General features: G+C 46.5%; 1 protein-coding gene across 1 annotated transcript; it reads left to right on the top strand.

Moving 5' to 3' along the window:
- The first annotated feature begins 13,568 nt into the window (after positions 1-13,568).
- On the top strand, positions 13,569-16,864 carry LOC142922753 (zona pellucida sperm-binding protein 2-like). Its single transcript, XM_076063601.1, has 6 exons — positions 13,569-13,671; positions 14,059-14,186; positions 15,199-15,388; positions 15,875-16,010; positions 16,152-16,245; positions 16,535-16,864. The coding sequence occupies exons 2-6, from the start codon at positions 14,060-14,062 to the stop codon at positions 16,792-16,794; spliced, it is 807 nt and encodes a 268-aa protein (XP_075919716.1). The 5' UTR covers positions 13,569-13,671; position 14,059; the 3' UTR covers positions 16,795-16,864.
- Positions 16,865-18,087: the final 1,223 nt, after the last annotated feature.

Below are 18,087 nucleotides of genomic sequence, written 5' to 3'. Positions count from 1 at the left end.
TCTTCCTGAAGGACTGCTGGGCCACGCCCACGGCAGATGACGCCGACCCCACGCAGTGGAAGCTTGTGGCGGATGGGTAAGGCTGGGGGCGGGGTAGTGCTCTCTAAACCCTCTCTCACTGCCACAGCAGGGCCTGCAGAGGCAACCTCGTTCAAGGCATTGGTTAGCTGTTTCCCCCACGTAAGCAGAGTTGTGCTAATTACGGCCCTTTTTCAATGACAACAGTTCGTGTAATGGTGACCAATTACTGGTGTCGTTTTAAACAAGATTACAGTGCCATCCCCAAATGTCGATGCCCACAATGCTCCTTGGGTTGATGTTCGGGATGTTAACACAGCCACCATCTGCCTCCCAAAGATGGTGGTTTGTACAAGGCCGACCACATGCAGTGATGGTTGCATCGGACATGGTGCACTGATATTGCCATTTGGGCTGCCTTGCTGGTCGTGAGCACGTCCTGACTTTAAAGCTGGTCTTCATCCTCGCGTGCAGATTTTAAATAAAGATGCGTGCATTCAATCCGATGCATGACACTCGCTTGGACTTGATGGTTTAACGGCACTGTTTCTTGTGCAGCTGCCCCGTGCAGTCTCCTTGTTGCAGTGTGTCCTTCCCTGGTGTTGCTGACCTGCCGCTGCCTTCTCACTACAAGCGCCTCGCGCTCCAGGCCTTCGCCTTCATGAACTCTGACCGCAGCACCACCCGTGACCTCGTGAGTGCCCGATTCTTTCCATCCATTAGAAACCAGGTCCCCATGGAGGGATGAAGTCAGGGGCGGAGCCAGGATTTCAGGCCGGGGTGACATTCAACATAGTTTCAAGAATGATCAGTCGGCTGAACTAGACGCCATCGGTTGGTGACACTCTGACAATGCAGTTGCACGGAGTACGCCAGACCGAGTGTCGTACACTTATACGCAGAATGTCACCCCTGGCTCTGCCCCTGGATGAAGTGTACTTTTAATTTCGGTTTTTTAAAGCTTTTCATAACTGCAGGGATGCATATTCGATGTTATTTCAGTAAATTCGCGTAGAAGGGGAATAATAAAAATAAAACAAATTCTCACGACGTTTCGATTGCAACACAAGCAATCGGTCTGAAAACAACAGCAAGAAAGTTTGGCTAAAACTGACGCTTTTTTCAAAATTCTTACTGATTTCACACCTAATTGCTTGTGGTGCAATCGAAACGTAACTTTATTTTACTTCTATTATTTCCCTTCTACGTGACTTTACTGAACAAACCCAGACTATGACGTGTACTTTGTACAATTGGACAGCCAGAAGGACTACCTAAAACATGGGACCCTTTACATACTGGCGCGATGCATTCTGTCTGCCACAGGTTTATCTACACTGCTCTATCGTGGTGTGCGACAGCTCCAGCCCCAACTTTGTCACCGAGTGCAATCGTCAGTGTGGGCAGACCAGGCGCTACAGTGAGTACCACCGTGACCTCTATTAAATATCTAGCGCTTATTTACCCAGCAACGACTCGCAGAGTAGCGATTTGTCAAGAGGACAAAGGGGTTTTCATGTTTGGGATAATGTTGCTATGTTATCGTTCCTATTTAGATCACATTAGCTGTGACTTTGCAGACTAGTTCTCGACAAGCCGTGGCATGCCATTAATGACCTACTCATTTGAGGAACTTGACCTGAAGCATATGGCGTCCTTTTGTATGGGCCAGTGGTCATCAACCAATTTCTGTTTTTGTTCCAGAGCGCAACACCGTCTCTGACACTTCCAGCGTGGTAGGCAAGCACGTGGTGTCGCTGCAGGGCCCCGTGCTCTTTGAAGAAGCTCCTGTTAACGATGCTGTTCTGCTGTTGCTGGAGGCTCCCTCCTCATCGTGGGCCTCGGCTGGGACTCTGTCCTTTCTCCTCGTCATTGCCACAGCCGTCGTTGCTCTCCTGTCTGCTGCCATTGCCGTCAGGAGGCGTAGGAGCCGGGCTGTGGCGCTCCACGGCAGTGGCTATTGATGACGACTAATTGTGATTTGCTGGAACTTGCATGTCTTGCTGACCATTGTGGTCAAAATAAAATGCTGAAATTCGCTACTGCTGTTCTGACCTTTCACAAGGATTGTATGTGTGCAGAATTAGTGCCGCATTTGGCCAAGTCCCTCAATAGCGGCAACTTGTACCAACGTTTAGGCCATTGCCTTCTTCAAACAAGAGCACCTTGCCATGCTTAAATAATCTGAATCCAGATGTATTTCATTAATTATTGAATCGTTCTCCCCTAAAACGTGCAAATGTGGACATGTTATAGAGATTTCTATCACACAAACTATATCAAAGGTACATCAAGCATGTGGGGCAAGGGGAGAGAAATGGCATGCTAACTTTAACTAGCTTTAATTAAAGGTTAGGTTGTGGCATTACAAAGCATCTGTCCACATTGTCAAAAGTGCTTTTCCCCTGGAAAAGACAACCACCCCACCATGCTATGGAGGCTTGACTAGACATTCTTTGTGGCCTTGTGCACGCGTGGCTTGGTGCTTCAGACCCCTGGGTGCTGATGCAGTGGCGACGCGTCCGTCTCTAGCTACATTAGGGTGATTGCTGGAGAAACGCTGCCTCAACTCGGTTCCTCAATGGTTAATTCCTTGTGCATGGCCACCACAAATGCTGATAGCCAGGATTCTCATGTCTACAACTGCCTGAACTGTGTTAAACCATCTGCCTGGAAAACTCCGCTGTTATGAAGGCCGCTGCATCAAACACGGCCTGGAAATCATTTGTCCATCTCCCTGGACATGGCCTCCCTTCCTGAAAAGTAAACCTGAACGGCGTTTCTCCTAAACGCCCTCGCACTGTATGAAGGACGGACAACCTGAAAATACCATTTCTCCTGGCCTTGCTCAATCTTGCATAATAACTGACATGATGACGAATGAACCAGTACTCTATTTTCATCGGTAATTTCCTGCCAAGTCCTACCTGGTAATATTAGAAAATACACGAACCACAACTTCTTGACCTATAACCTGAAATATCATGGTATAAAATAACGTTGTCCTGAACTGAACGTTTGCAATATAAATGCCTAATGGCACCCATATACACACACCCTCTTTGCCTAATGAACATGATTGTCTTCCATTTTGACGCTTTAAACAAACTATTGGGTTTACAAAGCCAACAAACTAAAGCCCCCGAATGAACTCGCTATTTGTTTGTATCCTTGGTCCAAGATGAACTAAATACATCAAACTACAATGTATGATTATTTTAATGAGAACTGAGCCACAGGATGCATCTTGGTGTATATGAGCCTTTTCCAAAATTGATATTAACAATAATATTTACCGTTATATACATATTTTTTTAACAAACGAAAAAAAATAATAAAACCCGTAAGCCAGGCACACGAAAAATCAGATGTCAGTCATAAACAGGCCATTAATAAATAAAAAAATAATAAAACTCTCGAGGCGAGGATGTTAGCAGCTATCTGCGAAGATCTCCAGATGAACAAGCGTTTGTTGTGCCCTAAGGGAGGTCACGCAGAGGGAAGCCTTCCGCAAACCAGAAATGAGGACGCCCACGGGTTAAACCATTTTTTTTAAACAACGGTTAAAATTTAAAATGCAATAACAAGAATAAGCTAAAGTTAACGGTACTCGCGCTCACTCCAATTAAGACCAGGCCACCAGATACATCAGTGAATTATTATCCAATAATTAATTCGCTAGCAAATGATTTTCACCTTTAATACTTTGACTGTTAAAACAAAGCTTGGAGACAAAATACAGTCACATCAAAGGTTTTCGTGAAGGAATGAGGCAAACGGGCAAACTTACGAAAGAGTTTAAACAATATCCCAAGCAACCCCGACCACCTTTGTCTCTCCCGAAGAGCGCAAGAGAGGAATTTCACGCCAGGGCAAACAGATCGTTATTGCAGGAGCCATCTGTACACACACGAACTCGCACACACAGACCCTGCCCCACCTTTTCCACTGCGCAGAGATAATTGTCTTTGAATATAACGGTCAGCCGCATTTTCAAAAGTCAGTGAAGTTAAGTCAAGAGTCAAGACAGATCAGCGAGTCAAGACGTCCACAGGACGAGCAGTCGCATGGAGCGGCTGGCTCCGAGCCTCGCTGAGTAGCGGGATCGCTGAGTCGCGATGTATCAACAAAAGTGAGTCATACAGCAGTGGAGGAAACCTGCTGTCAGCGAACCAGCACGGGCGCATTCGCGCACTTCAACAGAGAGCACGTGCGACTCAACTCACTCAACTGAAGAAAAAGCTTGGCCAGCCGCCAACAAAGAATCAGCGCTGAGAGCGCTCGAGCATCTCCACAAAGAAAGCACGTGCAACGTGGCTCAACCAGCAGCGGAAAAGCACGAGCAGCCGCCAACAACTTCAGCAAACCAGTGACCAAGCGCGTGCGACTTGAGTCATACAGCAGTGGAGGAAACCTGCTGTCAGAGAGCCGACAACAACCTCAACAAAGAGAGCGCGTGCGACTCGGCTCACTCAGCAGAAGAAAAACTTGACCTGTCGCCCGCGAGCGCAGCGTCAGATACTACAGCAGCGGAAAGAGCGCGCACCGGCGCAGCTCATCCAGCAGTGGAGGAAACTGCTGTCAGCGAATCAGCACGGGCGCGTTCGCGCATCTTCAAGGAGAGGGAGCGCGCGCCAACAGCGCGCCACCAGCGCGCCACCAGCGTGCCACCAGCACCAGCGCGTGCCAACAGCGTGCCACCAGCGTGCTACAGCGCGCAACTTCGCGTCACCAGGGCTGAGAGGGAAGCGGCCCCGCACTCAACACCCATCGGCGCAACGACGGCGAGCGTCGTGCTGACTCATCCAGCCAGCGGTGGACAGAAACTGGCATTCGTTCGTATGCCCCTCCCCCACACTCCCTCCTCACTCCCCCACCGCTACAGAACGAACAAACATTTTTTTTGACAAGGGAATCAACCTAGGCGTTTGCTCAACGCAAGAAATCAACAACCCTCCCATTAAACATACAAGACTTATGATAACTGCGTCAACTATTAGCTGATAACGAAAAACATCGCAACCCATTGAGTTACGTTGATGAGGCAATCAGAATTATTTCAGTCGAACGCTTTAATTGCATACTCCTTGATGAATCAATGAACGAACATCGCCGTGGTACTGTACTGACGATTTCAAGCATAAAAATTTCGCATATCAGAATGTGTTAAGGATTGGATACGAATCAAAGACCGAGTGCCGTGTTTTGTAATCATTCAAGAATACGAGTTTGCATATTATAAGGTTAAGGTTTTGATAGAATAGTTCGCTTGTTTTTAATTTCTCTCTCAACAACCGATCGATTGCGTTACGCGTCGGGAATTAACCACAGGTGCCGCTATCGAGGTGAAACAACGCAATCGTGATGGTATCATGTTAACGCTGTGTTGAAATTCCAACATCCCGAGATTGAGTTTTCATATTATCCAAAAATTAAAGTTAGCTAGAAAATAAAATTGATCAAAGCAGAAGGTTTGTATGTGATTCTTCCTGAAATTCTGCTTAATATTGTTCTGCGTATGAGATCTGAATACTGGGGACCTATCATAAGCACACTATCACCACACATAATCCATAACACACATAATTCGTAATGTTCAATCGAGAGTAATCGTATCCTTATCGATAATACGGAATTAAAGAGCAGAGTCGAATCGACTCTCTCTCATTCACGCTCCCAACGCCTGCGTCACTGCATACGATTAATTGCGTTATTCCAATTCATAACACAATCCTCGTCACCGAGGCTCGACCTTATAATCCATAACGACCTGCATTATTATAACCACACCCACTCGCATAAATTAATACGATTATCTCTCGAATCAGCATAATTTATGTGCATAATTACATTGATTAACATAATTTCGGATAAATTATGCAAATCTCAAATTTCATTTAATTTTCATTATTTTCATCAATTTTCATAACACCTATATATACAACAATCTGCACATGCGTGGTTGCCTCGAGCAATACAAACGGTTGCTTGGTGTTGACGGGAGGTTCTGTGGCGCTAAAGACTCGATGGCCATTTTGTTTACAAAAAATGACTAAAAAAACCTCCCAAACAAAAAGTGGCAGCGTTGTGGCGTGAAAAACAAAAGGAGGAGCTGCGGCTCTCAACAGCAACCAAACAATGAAGTTTGGCAGCACGGGCTGAGTGTAAACTGCAGAGCAGCCTGCATCAAGACAAGCCGGAGATAGCACCATTAATTTTGCAAGAGCACAGGCTTAGGACAATCCTGGACAGCATGCATGGAGACAAGCCAGACTGCACAATTGCCTAAGGAGCACGGGCTAAGAAAACACTTTCTAGCTCATTCTTGGTTCTTTCAGTAAAGTCACGTAGAAGGGAAACAATAAAAATATTGTCATTTTATTTTTTTATTATTTTAATGTTTCCTTTCTACATGACTTTACTGAAAGAACCAAGAATATGAATCCCTGCACTCACGGAAGCTTTATATCAACTTTTTAGCTCGTTTGGAAGGCTTTTTGGTGCATGGTACCTCGCCTGTCGCTTTCCAACACTTACTTTACTTGGAATGACACCTTTTACAAACAAAATGAGGGTACCCCCATGGGTTCCCCCTTGTCGCCAGTGATACCCAATGTTTTCATGGAGATATTTGAATTGGACGGCATCCTCAAACCTTCCCTGTGGAAGAGATATGTAGACGACACTTTCGTCATTTGGCCACATGGCCTCCCAGCTTTGAACCTTTTCCTAGACCACATTAATTCCAGACGCCCTGCCATCAAATTCACCATGGAAGTGGAGAAAGATGGCAAGCAACCATTCTTGGATGTTGTGTTTGAGAGGAGACCTGATGGCTCATTGGGGCATTCTGTTTACAGGAAACCCACCCACACAGATTCCTACAAGAAACCTGATTCCCACCACCACCCGACTCAAAATAATTATTTCATCAAAACGTTATACCACATGGCTCATTGCATTTCGGACCAACACCACCTCGCCAGTGAATTAAAACATGTACATCTGGCCCTCAAGAGGAACGGATACTCTGACCATACCATCCGCCAAGCTGTTTCTCCCTCCATACAGAAACAACCACTTGATACTCCGATCAAAACCATCACACTACCATATATAGCAGGCGTTACTAAAAAGATTTCCAAAATTCTAAACAAACACAAGATCCAGTTCCGGTTCAATAAGTACACAAAATACGTGATCGGATCCCATCCGTGAAGGATGTCATTCCTGACTTACAGTACCCCGGGGTTTACAAATTGAGTTGTACCTGCGGTTATTGCTATATCGCAGAGATGAAGCGACATGTCTCTGACCGAATTCGCGAGCACAAATCAGATTTAAAACACAGCAGAACGAATTCTTCTGCCGTAGCTGATCACTGTTACAACACTGTGGGTCATCACGATATAATTTTCTCCGATACCAAGGTTCTTTGCAAACCCACGGGTTTTTATCAGAGATTTGTTCACGAGGCAATTCAGATTTACAAACAGACACAATTTCAACCGAGAAGATGGTTTCAAATTAAGCAACCATTGGAAAGATGTTCTAAATCGAACCAAATATTAAACTAATTTTCAATGGTACAGTATTTTTTCAAGTGGTACCCCAAACTTTCGCAGCTTCCCTTTTCTTCCCTTTTCACACCTCCCCCCCTCGCCGGTCTGCACATGTTCACCCCCTCTACACCGTTCATCATGCTAAGTCCGCCAATTAAATGCTAATTTTTATGCTAATTCCTTTGTCAAGGCACCTTGATTCCTCTCACACAGCTTTAAGGTCGCGGTCTGAGCTTAGCTGTGTTCACTCTAGCTCTGTCCTCGAGACAGTCTGGTCCCTTCACCTGATGAAGGCTGCTTGTGTTGTGGCCGAAACGTCGTGATTTTTATTTAGTTATGTTTTTACCTACGTGACTTTACCGAATAGAACCAAAGAGTATACCACTTCTATTTTGGTTTGCAAAGTGATCACCTTCCTACACTTCTTGGCGATTGAAGCAGAAGCAGAACTTTTTGGTCATTTACCTCTCGTTGTGATGCAGTGAAAAAATAATTCTGCAAATTAAAACAAAGACAGCATACAAAGAACATATGAGGGTATGCCCCTACGTACACGATCATCACACGTATTGTATCGTGCCGCTCAGCCACGCATCTCAATAAATCGAGGACTTACCATACATTATGTCCGCATACACTGCGAACGGAAGGAGCATTGCCTCGCAACGCTCATGTTGGCAGTGACGTTATAGCGATACTTTGCGATGTTAAATTTATGGCGACTCTTTGCATGACACTGGCATTTGATGGCCGAGGACTCTGCAGAGGTGCGTTGAATATTTCAGTTTCCACCTGGCTGAGAAGAAGTGCCTCTGTTTGGGTTCACGTGTCGTGCTGTAATTGGGCTGTGGGCACTTACCTGCAGTGGCATAAAGGGCCCAACAGGAGCAGTACCTTGCACCGGCAGAGTGGTCGCTACGTTCTCCAGCCTAATAGCAGGATGGGGCTGCGGGGTGTTCTGGGATTCCCCGAGACCCCCACCCCCTGGAACTCTCTGGAAGGAAGGCGTGGCCAGAGACGGACACACCTGGGAGGTGTATAAAAGCGGACCTCTCAACGAGTCCTGGGCCAGTCCAAGACAAAAGCCAGAAGAGCAGCTAGCCAGGACCCTGGGACCCCTAGCCTCGCTGTCTATGTAAGGGCCGGTACTCTGTGGGCCAGTGGTGAGACCCTGGGAACCCCCGGCCCAATGTCCTTGTAAGGGCCGGGTCCGAGTGGGCCAGTGATCGGGACCTGTACCTTGGCTGGGTCGGGTCAGAATAGCCTCCCCTAGGTGACTCATAGCCGGAGGACCTGAGAGCGGTAGCCCGGTTTTAATACGCGCTAGTCCGGAGGCTGTACCTCCACAGGTAATACATAAAAAGGGCTGAGACTGTTGCTGTTAAGCGTTTATTGAATAAACTCGTTGCCTCTACAAGTCGTCTCTGAGAACTCACTACACATGTACCAGGTGAACAAACGAATACATAAATAATGATAGAAAAAAAATACGCAAGTGTGTTTTTTTTTTGCAGATGAAGTTAATTTAGTAAATCTAATCAGTCTCTATACCCCAGACCACGATCCCCCAATTTTGGATAATCTTCATTGTAGGGATGGTCGAGAGGCCAAAATGTTACAAGCCATTTGGATCATGTAAATTCTTATACTCCAGCATATGCCACGACAAATAGGACTTTTTGATTTAAAGCTTCCGTGATTGCAGGACTTCATATTATTGGTTCTACGTGACTTTACCGAAAGATCCAAGAACATAGGACTTTAGTTCAGATTTTTGTAAGTTGATTGAATTGATTTGTCAGATGTGGAGCCGATGAGTGTTTCTGGACTGTGGGGGCTGCACATTTGAATGCTTGTCCAGCAATTTATTTGTTTAAGCTGTGGGGTGGACAGCAAACATAGTGAAGCAGAGTGGAGAACCCAACGTGGGGAATAAACTGAAATGCGATGTGAAAGATAGATATTTAAAAACAGTAAGTGCAATCTTAAAATGTATTCTGGACTGAATAGGTAGTCAGTGGAGGGACCGTAAGATGGGTGTAATATAATGACGCTTACGGGTATGAGCGAGTACTCTTGCAGCTGCATTCTGCACATATATGTGTAGTGAGTTCAACTGAGTCGCAGACGTCCTCTTGGAGGCAACACAATTATTTAACACCAACACATGGTCACCAAAAAAATGCCTTCATGGAACCCAGCTTTCATGTGTGCTCCGCCAGGGCTCAAGTTGGTTCAGTGAAGGTCCGAGGTGGTATCTCTGGCGGCACATCTTCATCCGGGATTGCTGTTGGGCGTAGCTCCTGCATAGGCGAGGTGGTCAAGGTCCGCGATGCAGCTTGTAGCAGCGGCCAGAAAGGTCGGTCGGCTCCCGCCTGATGTGCTGCGAGGGGGAGCGGTGGCTGCATCCCTGGGGCTCTAGCTCACTGCGTATCAAGTGGCGGCAGCGGCTGTGGCTCCTGGGTCTCTGTCCGCTGCGTGGCGATAGATGACGAAATTTAGCAGTCTTTTGAAATACGTGGTCAACCAGGTTAATGTCTAACTGTGTTGTTGGCCTATTGGTTTTGCGTAACCTTTTGTTTGTAAGGTTTGTTGAGTTCTCGTCTCTCATCTTCTTGTTGTATTTACCTCCGTGCAGTTTACCGTTCTCTATGTGCTATGTGCGTGATGTCCACCCTATTTGTTCCCTCGCTATGTGTTTTACCCCATGTCCACCTGATGTTGATCGCTTGTGTTGCATTCGAAACGTAGTGATTATTTAAAATTTAATTTTATTTAGTTACATTTTTTATTTGATTTCTACATATGTGACTTTACCGAAAAAACCAATGAGTATAGGAATTTGGTGTTGTTCTGGCTTGTCGACCTCGGCTCCTAGAACTGCGGGGATCGGCGGCTGCTCAAGTTGCACAGTATCTACTCCTTTCCCCTCTCTCTCCTCAACGATCGCTGTCAGAAACCAATCAATGGCCGAGGTATGGCGGTCCAGTCTGTTAACTATGTGTTGCTAGTCTTTTTGTCTTAGCGATACTGGTTCCCTAGTCCGTGGCGGGGCCTCCGCCTCTTTCGGGAATTTAGCTATCAGAGGGTTCCGGTTCTCGATGGGTTCCAGTTCTCGGGGACCTTTGGCACTTAGGGATGACACCTCTTCCTCTAAGGGAGCTCCCCTCCCAGTCTTTATTCGGGATACGCTAGACTGAATTCCACCACTGCCACCATTTTTTTTTTAAAGTAGAACCTTTATTTCTATTGAAACGTATGTAGTGCCGAGTGTAATAACCGCCACACTCGTAATTATTATGACTATCTTCAGCCCCGATGGTTTCCACCAAATTGTTTCATGAACAGTCAGTGCCAATGATTTTCATTCAGTTGTTTCTCGAACAGTCAGTCCCAACGGTTCAATTCAGTTGTTCTCGAACAGCCGGCCTCAATGTCGTCCACCTTGGCCGTCGATTAGTCCCTGAACAAGTGCCCCGTCGGCGGGCCTCGCTCCTCCTCATATACTTGCTCAGCCCCGCCCCTATCGGACAATGGCCCCTCCACTCGACTGCAACACGTATATTCTTTATTGAATGAGTACAGTGCCTTCCGGCCACCTGTTCCCAAATATCTTAACGTGTGCTTTCTAGCACTTTCTTTGTAATCGTAATGTCTTCTACACATCGATAGGTGTGTGTACACATACCCATGTATGTGGACAAGGTTTATGTATATGTGTGTGTATTTTTGGATAAGTGCACGTGTGTGTGCGTGTGAGTATATGCATATATTGTGAGCGTTGTCCACGTAGAGGAGGAGGGTGGTGGAGGGCAGTGGTAACATCTCGTGTGGCCTCACAGCAAGAAGGGGCCTGGGTTCGATTCCCGAATCGTCACACGCAGGGATGGGTGGTCAGCACCACGCCCGGCCGCCTTTGTCTCCCCATTGACGAAGTTTAGACAGCACTTGAGGCTAAGTAGATCTAGGGGACGGCTAGGACCGGTTAATATAATCGTGCTAACTGCCCAGGCTATGGTACAGTTACACAACGAAAACGCAACAAGCAAAAAGTGACAGAATAAGAGCATAGGTAAGGCACCAGAGTTTTATTATAAGTTTAGCAATGCAAATGTGCAGATCAGAAGTTCGTTTCCAATTCCCTTGAAGAAGTTGTGCAGCGCCTCTTCGAAACAAACAAAGCCACCGTGGCACTTACTGCGACAGCCATCCCCAGCGCAGCCACTCCCAGAACAAGGACTGGAACAGCACTTACCACATAACCACAGAAGACGTGAAGAGAAAGGGAGCGAGTGACTGAATCCATTAAACTACGGCTTCCACGTACCGTGTAGGTCATGGGGGGCATTTTCCTTGCCTCCTATTTCGTAAACGGGTGCAACAGGCTGTATTCAAAAAGGCTGCTCACCACCAAGGTTAGCCGTTGCCAGGAATATACCTCTGGTGGCTGGGTTTGGAGCTCGGGATGGAAACCACTGCATTCCCAAATTTAACTTCCCAAAGCAGGGGAATGCCGAGAGTTGGGAGAAAGAATCGGTTAAGCGTGCTCCTCTGCAGGGGTTCACCCTGGCTACAAGTAATAGACCACGAGGAATACAGTCACTGTGGACGGTCTCATCACTCGCAAGCTGTAAAGATGGCAAAAACCCTCCTCCAAACTCCGCTACACAAAGGATCGACGCTATGGGGAAACAGGACACTGAAATTGGGGGCTAAGTCATACGATGGACTGCACTTGTTCATCGATTATCTGGCGAGTGATTATCTGCCGGTCCTGGGCCTTTCTGGCGAAACCGGCATGCAATTGAGAAATCACCAGAAAACGTCTCCAAAGGCTCTACCAGTCTGGCGATCGGCACCAATTGCGTGACAAAAAAGTAGCTACGCTTGATTTCAGTGTCAAATATTAGTGTATCTACAATATTCCTGAGGCTCCATATAAAAAATATTGACTTCACTGCGGTCTATCGTCGGCATATTGATGGCACTTTGTCATGCGATAATATGATATTGGCAAACAAAGACCTATGCTTTAAAATGGGAAGGGCCCGAGGATTGATTCTTGTGATGGCCGTCATCCAGCTTGATGAATTGATCGACCATATAGTTATGAGACGATCCACCCCAGTGCCGTACTGGATAAACCGAACCTTGGCTGCCAGATTTTAGTAGCCCTCGTTCAATGGTGTCAAATATCGTGTGATCCAGTCATATAAGTTCTTGGAGACCTAACTGGGGCTCTTTAGTTAAGCTACCTCCGTTCTATAAAACTTCGGGTAGATCAATACTGCAATGGGTTGAATCTGCCTGTTGCAGCACCATTGCCAAGTAACTACTTCACATGCACTCTGACCTTCGACTTATCACCTGTGGGATGGGGCACTAGTTGGTGGGATCACTATGGCTCAAGCCAACATTTTAAAGTGGTGTTGCATTCATTATTTTACACTGGTCTGGGAAACAGCCCTCGCCGAACGAAATATTTTCCAGGTGGACAATCCGTTGCACTAGTGCGTCCACTTTCGATTTGGGAATGGACATGTCGAGATGGTTTTTTTGGCAAGTTTACGAAAAATATCGAAACTTCTACCACTAACGTTGGTCTGGTTTTGCGTTGTGTCCAGGTTCATCAAACTCTGTCGGACCAGGAAAATGTGGTCCCTTCAAGTTAGATGCGGCCATATCAATCATAGCTAATTTATTGCTGAAGACAATCGCAAGTACTTTGCATAGGTCTTGGTGACGTTCTGCATCAGACCCTTCACGATGCACAACTCCTTGATGTGCAGAGCAGAATAATGCACGAGTTTCTAAAGAACAGCAGGGTCCCTTTATGATTGAGTGTCAAATGAATCGAGTGCCAAAGCATAATTTATGGGGATCATAATATCTCATTTTGAGCCATCTCAACTCTTGGATAATACCAGGTATCATGCTTCTGCTTGATCACTCGATGGCATTATCGTTTTGTGTGACCTACTTTTTGTGTCCAGTGGAGTGGGCAAGAGCTCGTGTACGAGTTACAGTTGGCCTCTGAGCGGGAGCTCTGCGTCGATGGAAACGTCGCAATCACCAAGTCGTCCACATACAAGTAAGCACTGCCACCACCCCTCAGCAAGTGCTCTGCTCATGAGGGTCAAGCACGAGTCTTGCAGAGGAGACCCACCCCAATCAATGGCCACTGTCCCTGCGACATTAAATATTTGCAGCATTCGCCTGCAGAACCATGACCAATCTGCTTCCATAATCAACGATTTAATTTTCAAATTTGGGACATTCAACGCACAAGGGAGACTTATCTTCGTCTCGCATGATTTTAACATCTCCTGAAGTAGTAGGAATATGATTTATAGCTAATATAAACACGGTGTTAACCAAGGTGGTCCCTTGAATGGTACGTCTGCAAAACACCCTGCAATCTATTTCTGCCGTGAGGGCGTGGTGCATACCTTTATGGCGGGTGGTGTCTGTTTACCAGGATGGTTCTTCAATGCCGCTTCCTTGGAAGTGGCGACCTGCAGCTTGGAGTGCAGGTGAGCACTCTGCCACCGCCACCTCCAGCCACGGCCACTGGACCCCTCTCCCTGCTGCTCCAGGTCTTCACTGGTGAGTGCTGCCTTCTCCCACACCGTGCACCTCTGAGCGGACAAATGCCACCTTAGGGGAACACAGGTTGTGGTGTCGCTCTACCCAGGGAAGACTTGGGTCTGTATTCTCCGTATTACCTCTGGCTGGATGCCAGCTGTAAGTTGTGCTTATTTTATCCAGTGCTGAGATGGAGCTCAACCCTGCTTTAATTTCCATTTATTCAGGCTGCATGAGATTTTGATGCATCTGCAGCATTAATCGGCATGGCTGCTGGACTTGAACTGCAAACCACTGCAACAAACGGACAACGTGCTAGGCTGTGCTGTCAGAGTATTGTAAACCTGCAAACATAGTTCTTAGTTAGCCATAAGTTAACTAGAACGACTTGCACATTCTCCATGGTACGACGTTTAACCTCAAATGCTAATTTCTGCTGAGATTTTGAATCTATCAGCTACCAGCTGAAACCATATTGTTAGTGTGGGGCCAACATTGATAGGGATGACAATACCCCTAATTCCCATGGCTCCACCAAATGGGTCTTTTTGCACACCCCATCAACCAAAACAGTCTCCTTGAAGGCATTATTTAAAGAAAAATGGGAACGCTTTCTTGGCCTCATTTGTCTAGGTCACCTTTGCTTGAACGAATGGGTGTCAATAGCTTCATTGGTTACTAATTGGCTAAATGGGACTAGAGCTTGGCCAACTTTTAGCACCTGATTCCACCCCTCCGTGTGAAACCGTGCCCCTTACAACATCTACAGACATTTAGAGATGCCGTTGTATACACCCTATTTTGCCAACCATGCTAAACGGAGGTGAGGGTGACGATGTATTCTGAAAATACAAATGAAATATCAACCACGGTTTCTATGCCAGGAAAATGTTGATCTTGTGCCCTGGTTCAATTCAAAAGTAATGCACACGTTTTGGAGGATTTGTGCTTTGCCTTGTCCAATGTGCTCTCTAAACAGGACTTTTACGCCTCTAATCCAAATTTCTTGTGAACCATGTCCGCACTCTGCCAGACAACTCCTACACCACGCCGTACCAGCCCTGGCAGTACCCGCTGGTAACGCTTCTGGGAACGCCGCTCTACGTGCAGACGTCACTGCTGCACCGCTCTGACCCCACACTGGTGCTCTTCCTGAAGGACTGCTGGGCCACGCCCACGGCAGTTGACACCGACCCCACGCAGTGGAAGCTTGTGACGAATGGGTGAGGCTGGGCGGGGTAGTGCTCTCTAAACCCTCTCACTGCCACAGCAGGGCCTGCAGAGGTAACCTGGTTCGAGGCATTGGTTGTCTTTTTTTTATTCCCCCACATAAGCAGAGTTATGCTAATTACGTCCTTTTTTAAATGACAACGGCTTGTGTACTGGCGTCGTTTAAACAAGATTGCAGTGCCATCCAAAATGTCGATGGCCACAATGCTCCTTGGTTTGATGTTCTGGATGTTAACACAGCCATCCTCTGCCTCCCAGAGCTGGTGGTTTGTACAAGGCCGGCTTCATGCAGTGATGGCTGCATCGCACAGATGCACTGCAAATTGGCATTTGGGCTGCCTGGCTCATCGTGAACATGTCTTGTCTGTAAAGCTGACCTTAATCCTCGCGTGCAGATTTAAATAAAGATGTGTGCATTCAATCCAATGCATGACACTTGCGTTGGCTTAAGGGTAAACGGCACTTTTTTGCATGTGCAGCTGCCCCGTGCAGTCTCCTTGTTGCAGTGTGTTCTTCCCTGGTGTTGCTGACCTGCCACTTCCTTCTCACTACAAGCGTCTGGCACTCCAGGCCTTCGCCTTCATGAACTCTGACCGCAGCACCACCCGTGACGTCGTGAGTGCCTGATAATTTCAACTTTAAAACCAGGTTCTCATGGAGGGATGACATGTGCTTTGTACAACTGAAGAGGGCAGAAGGACTACCTAATACATGTGAAACTTTACTTACTGGCGCGATGCATTCTGTCTACCACAGGTGTACCTACACTGCTCTATCCTGGTGTGCGACAGCTCCAGCCCCAACTTCGTCACCGAGTGCAATCGGCAGTGTGGACAGACCAGGCGCTACAGTGAGCACCACCGCAACCTCTATTTAATATCTTGCGCTTATTTTCCTAGAAAAGACTCGCAGAGTAACCCTTTGCCAAGATGACAAAGGGGTTTTCATTGTTGGTGGTAATGTTGCTATGTTTTTCTTATTTAGATCACGTTCACTGACTTTGCAGACTGGTTTTTGACAAGCCGTGGCATGCCATTAATAACCTACTCATTTGATTTTCTGATGAACTTGACCTGAAGCAAATGGTGTCCTTTTTGTATGGGCCAGTGGTCATCAACCGATTGTTCTTGTTTCTCCAGAGCGCAACGCTGTCTCTGACGCTTCCAGCGTGGTAGGAAAGCACGTGGTGTCGCTGCAGGGCCCCGTGCTCTTTGAAGAAGCTCCTGTTAACGACGCTACTCTGCTGCTGCTGGAGGATCCCTCCTCATCGTGGGCCTCGGCTGGGACTCTGTCCCTTCTCCTCGTCATTGGCACAGCAGTCGTTGCGCTCCTGTCTGCTGCCATTGCCGTCAGGAGGCGCAGGAGCCGGGCTGTGGTGCTCGACGGGAGTGGATATTGATGACGGCTTGTGATTGCTGGAACTTGCATAGCTTGCTGACCATTGTCAAAAATAAAATTCTGACATACGCTACTGCTGTCCTGACCATTTACTAGGATTGAATGCATGTAATATGTAGGAAGTATTAGTGCTGCATTTGGCCACATTTCTTCCCAAAGGAAAGTCCCTCGATGGCAGAAACTTTTACTAACGTTTCGGCCATTGGCTTCTTTAAACAAGAGCACCTTGCGATGCATAAATAATCTGAATCTAGATTTATTTTATTTAATATGTAATAAAAAAAATTCCCTTACCATGCAAATGTGGACATTATGTTCCAGGGACCTTTCCCATCACACTAACAAGCTATATCAAAGGTCGATCAATAATGTGGGGCAAGGGGGGAGAAACGAAATCTTAACTTTAACTAGCATCAAGGTAAGATTGGGTTGTGACATTACAAAGCATGTCCACATTGTCAAAAATGCTCGCCTTCTGGAAAAGACGACCACCCCACCACGCTATGGAGGCTTGACTAGATATTCTTTGTGGCCTTGTGCAAGCGTGCCTTGGTGCTTCACACCCCTGCGTGCTGATGCAGTGGCGACACGTCCGTCTCTAGCTGCATTAGGGTAATTGCTGGAGAAACTCTGCCTCAACGCGGTTCCTCATGGTTGATTCCTTGGGCATGGCCACCACAAATGCTAATAGCCAGGAGTCTCCCGTCTACACCTGCCTGAACTCTGGGACCTGTGTTAAACCATCTGCCTGGAAAACTCGGCTGTTAGGAAGACCGTTTGCATCCAAACAGCCTGGAAATCGGACCCCCTCACAGAACATGGCCTCCCTTCCTGAAAAATAAACCTGAATAGCGTTTCTCCAAAACTCCCTCGCACTGTATGAGGAACGGACAACCTGTGAAGACCATTTCGCATGGACTCAATTGTGCATAATAACAGACGTATGATGACGCATGAACTAGTACTCTATTGTCGAAGATTTGAATGTTCCTTCTAAGTCATACCTGTTACTATAAAAATGCACGAACTACTTGACCTATTCTTGGTTCTTTCGGTAAAGTCACGTTGAAGGGAAATAATACAATATATATAAAATTCTCACGACGTTTCGACTAATACAGTTTGCTACAGTCGAAACGTCGTGAAAATTGTATTGTTTTATATATTTTATTTCCCTTCAACGTGACTTTACCGAAAGAACCAAGAATATGAATTACTGCAGTCACGAAAGCTTTAAATCAAAATACTTGACCTATAACTTGAAATATCATAGGATAAAATTACTTTATCCTGA

Source organism: Petromyzon marinus, unplaced genomic scaffold, assembly GCF_048934315.1.
Source record: "Petromyzon marinus isolate PM22_M1 ecotype Great Lakes invasive population unplaced genomic scaffold, UKy_Petmar_22M1.pri1.0 PM_Scaffold_162, whole genome shotgun sequence".
Taxonomy (NCBI): domain Eukaryota; kingdom Metazoa; phylum Chordata; class Hyperoartia; order Petromyzontiformes; family Petromyzontidae; genus Petromyzon; species Petromyzon marinus.
This window is presented reverse-complemented; position numbering and strand designations above follow the sequence as displayed.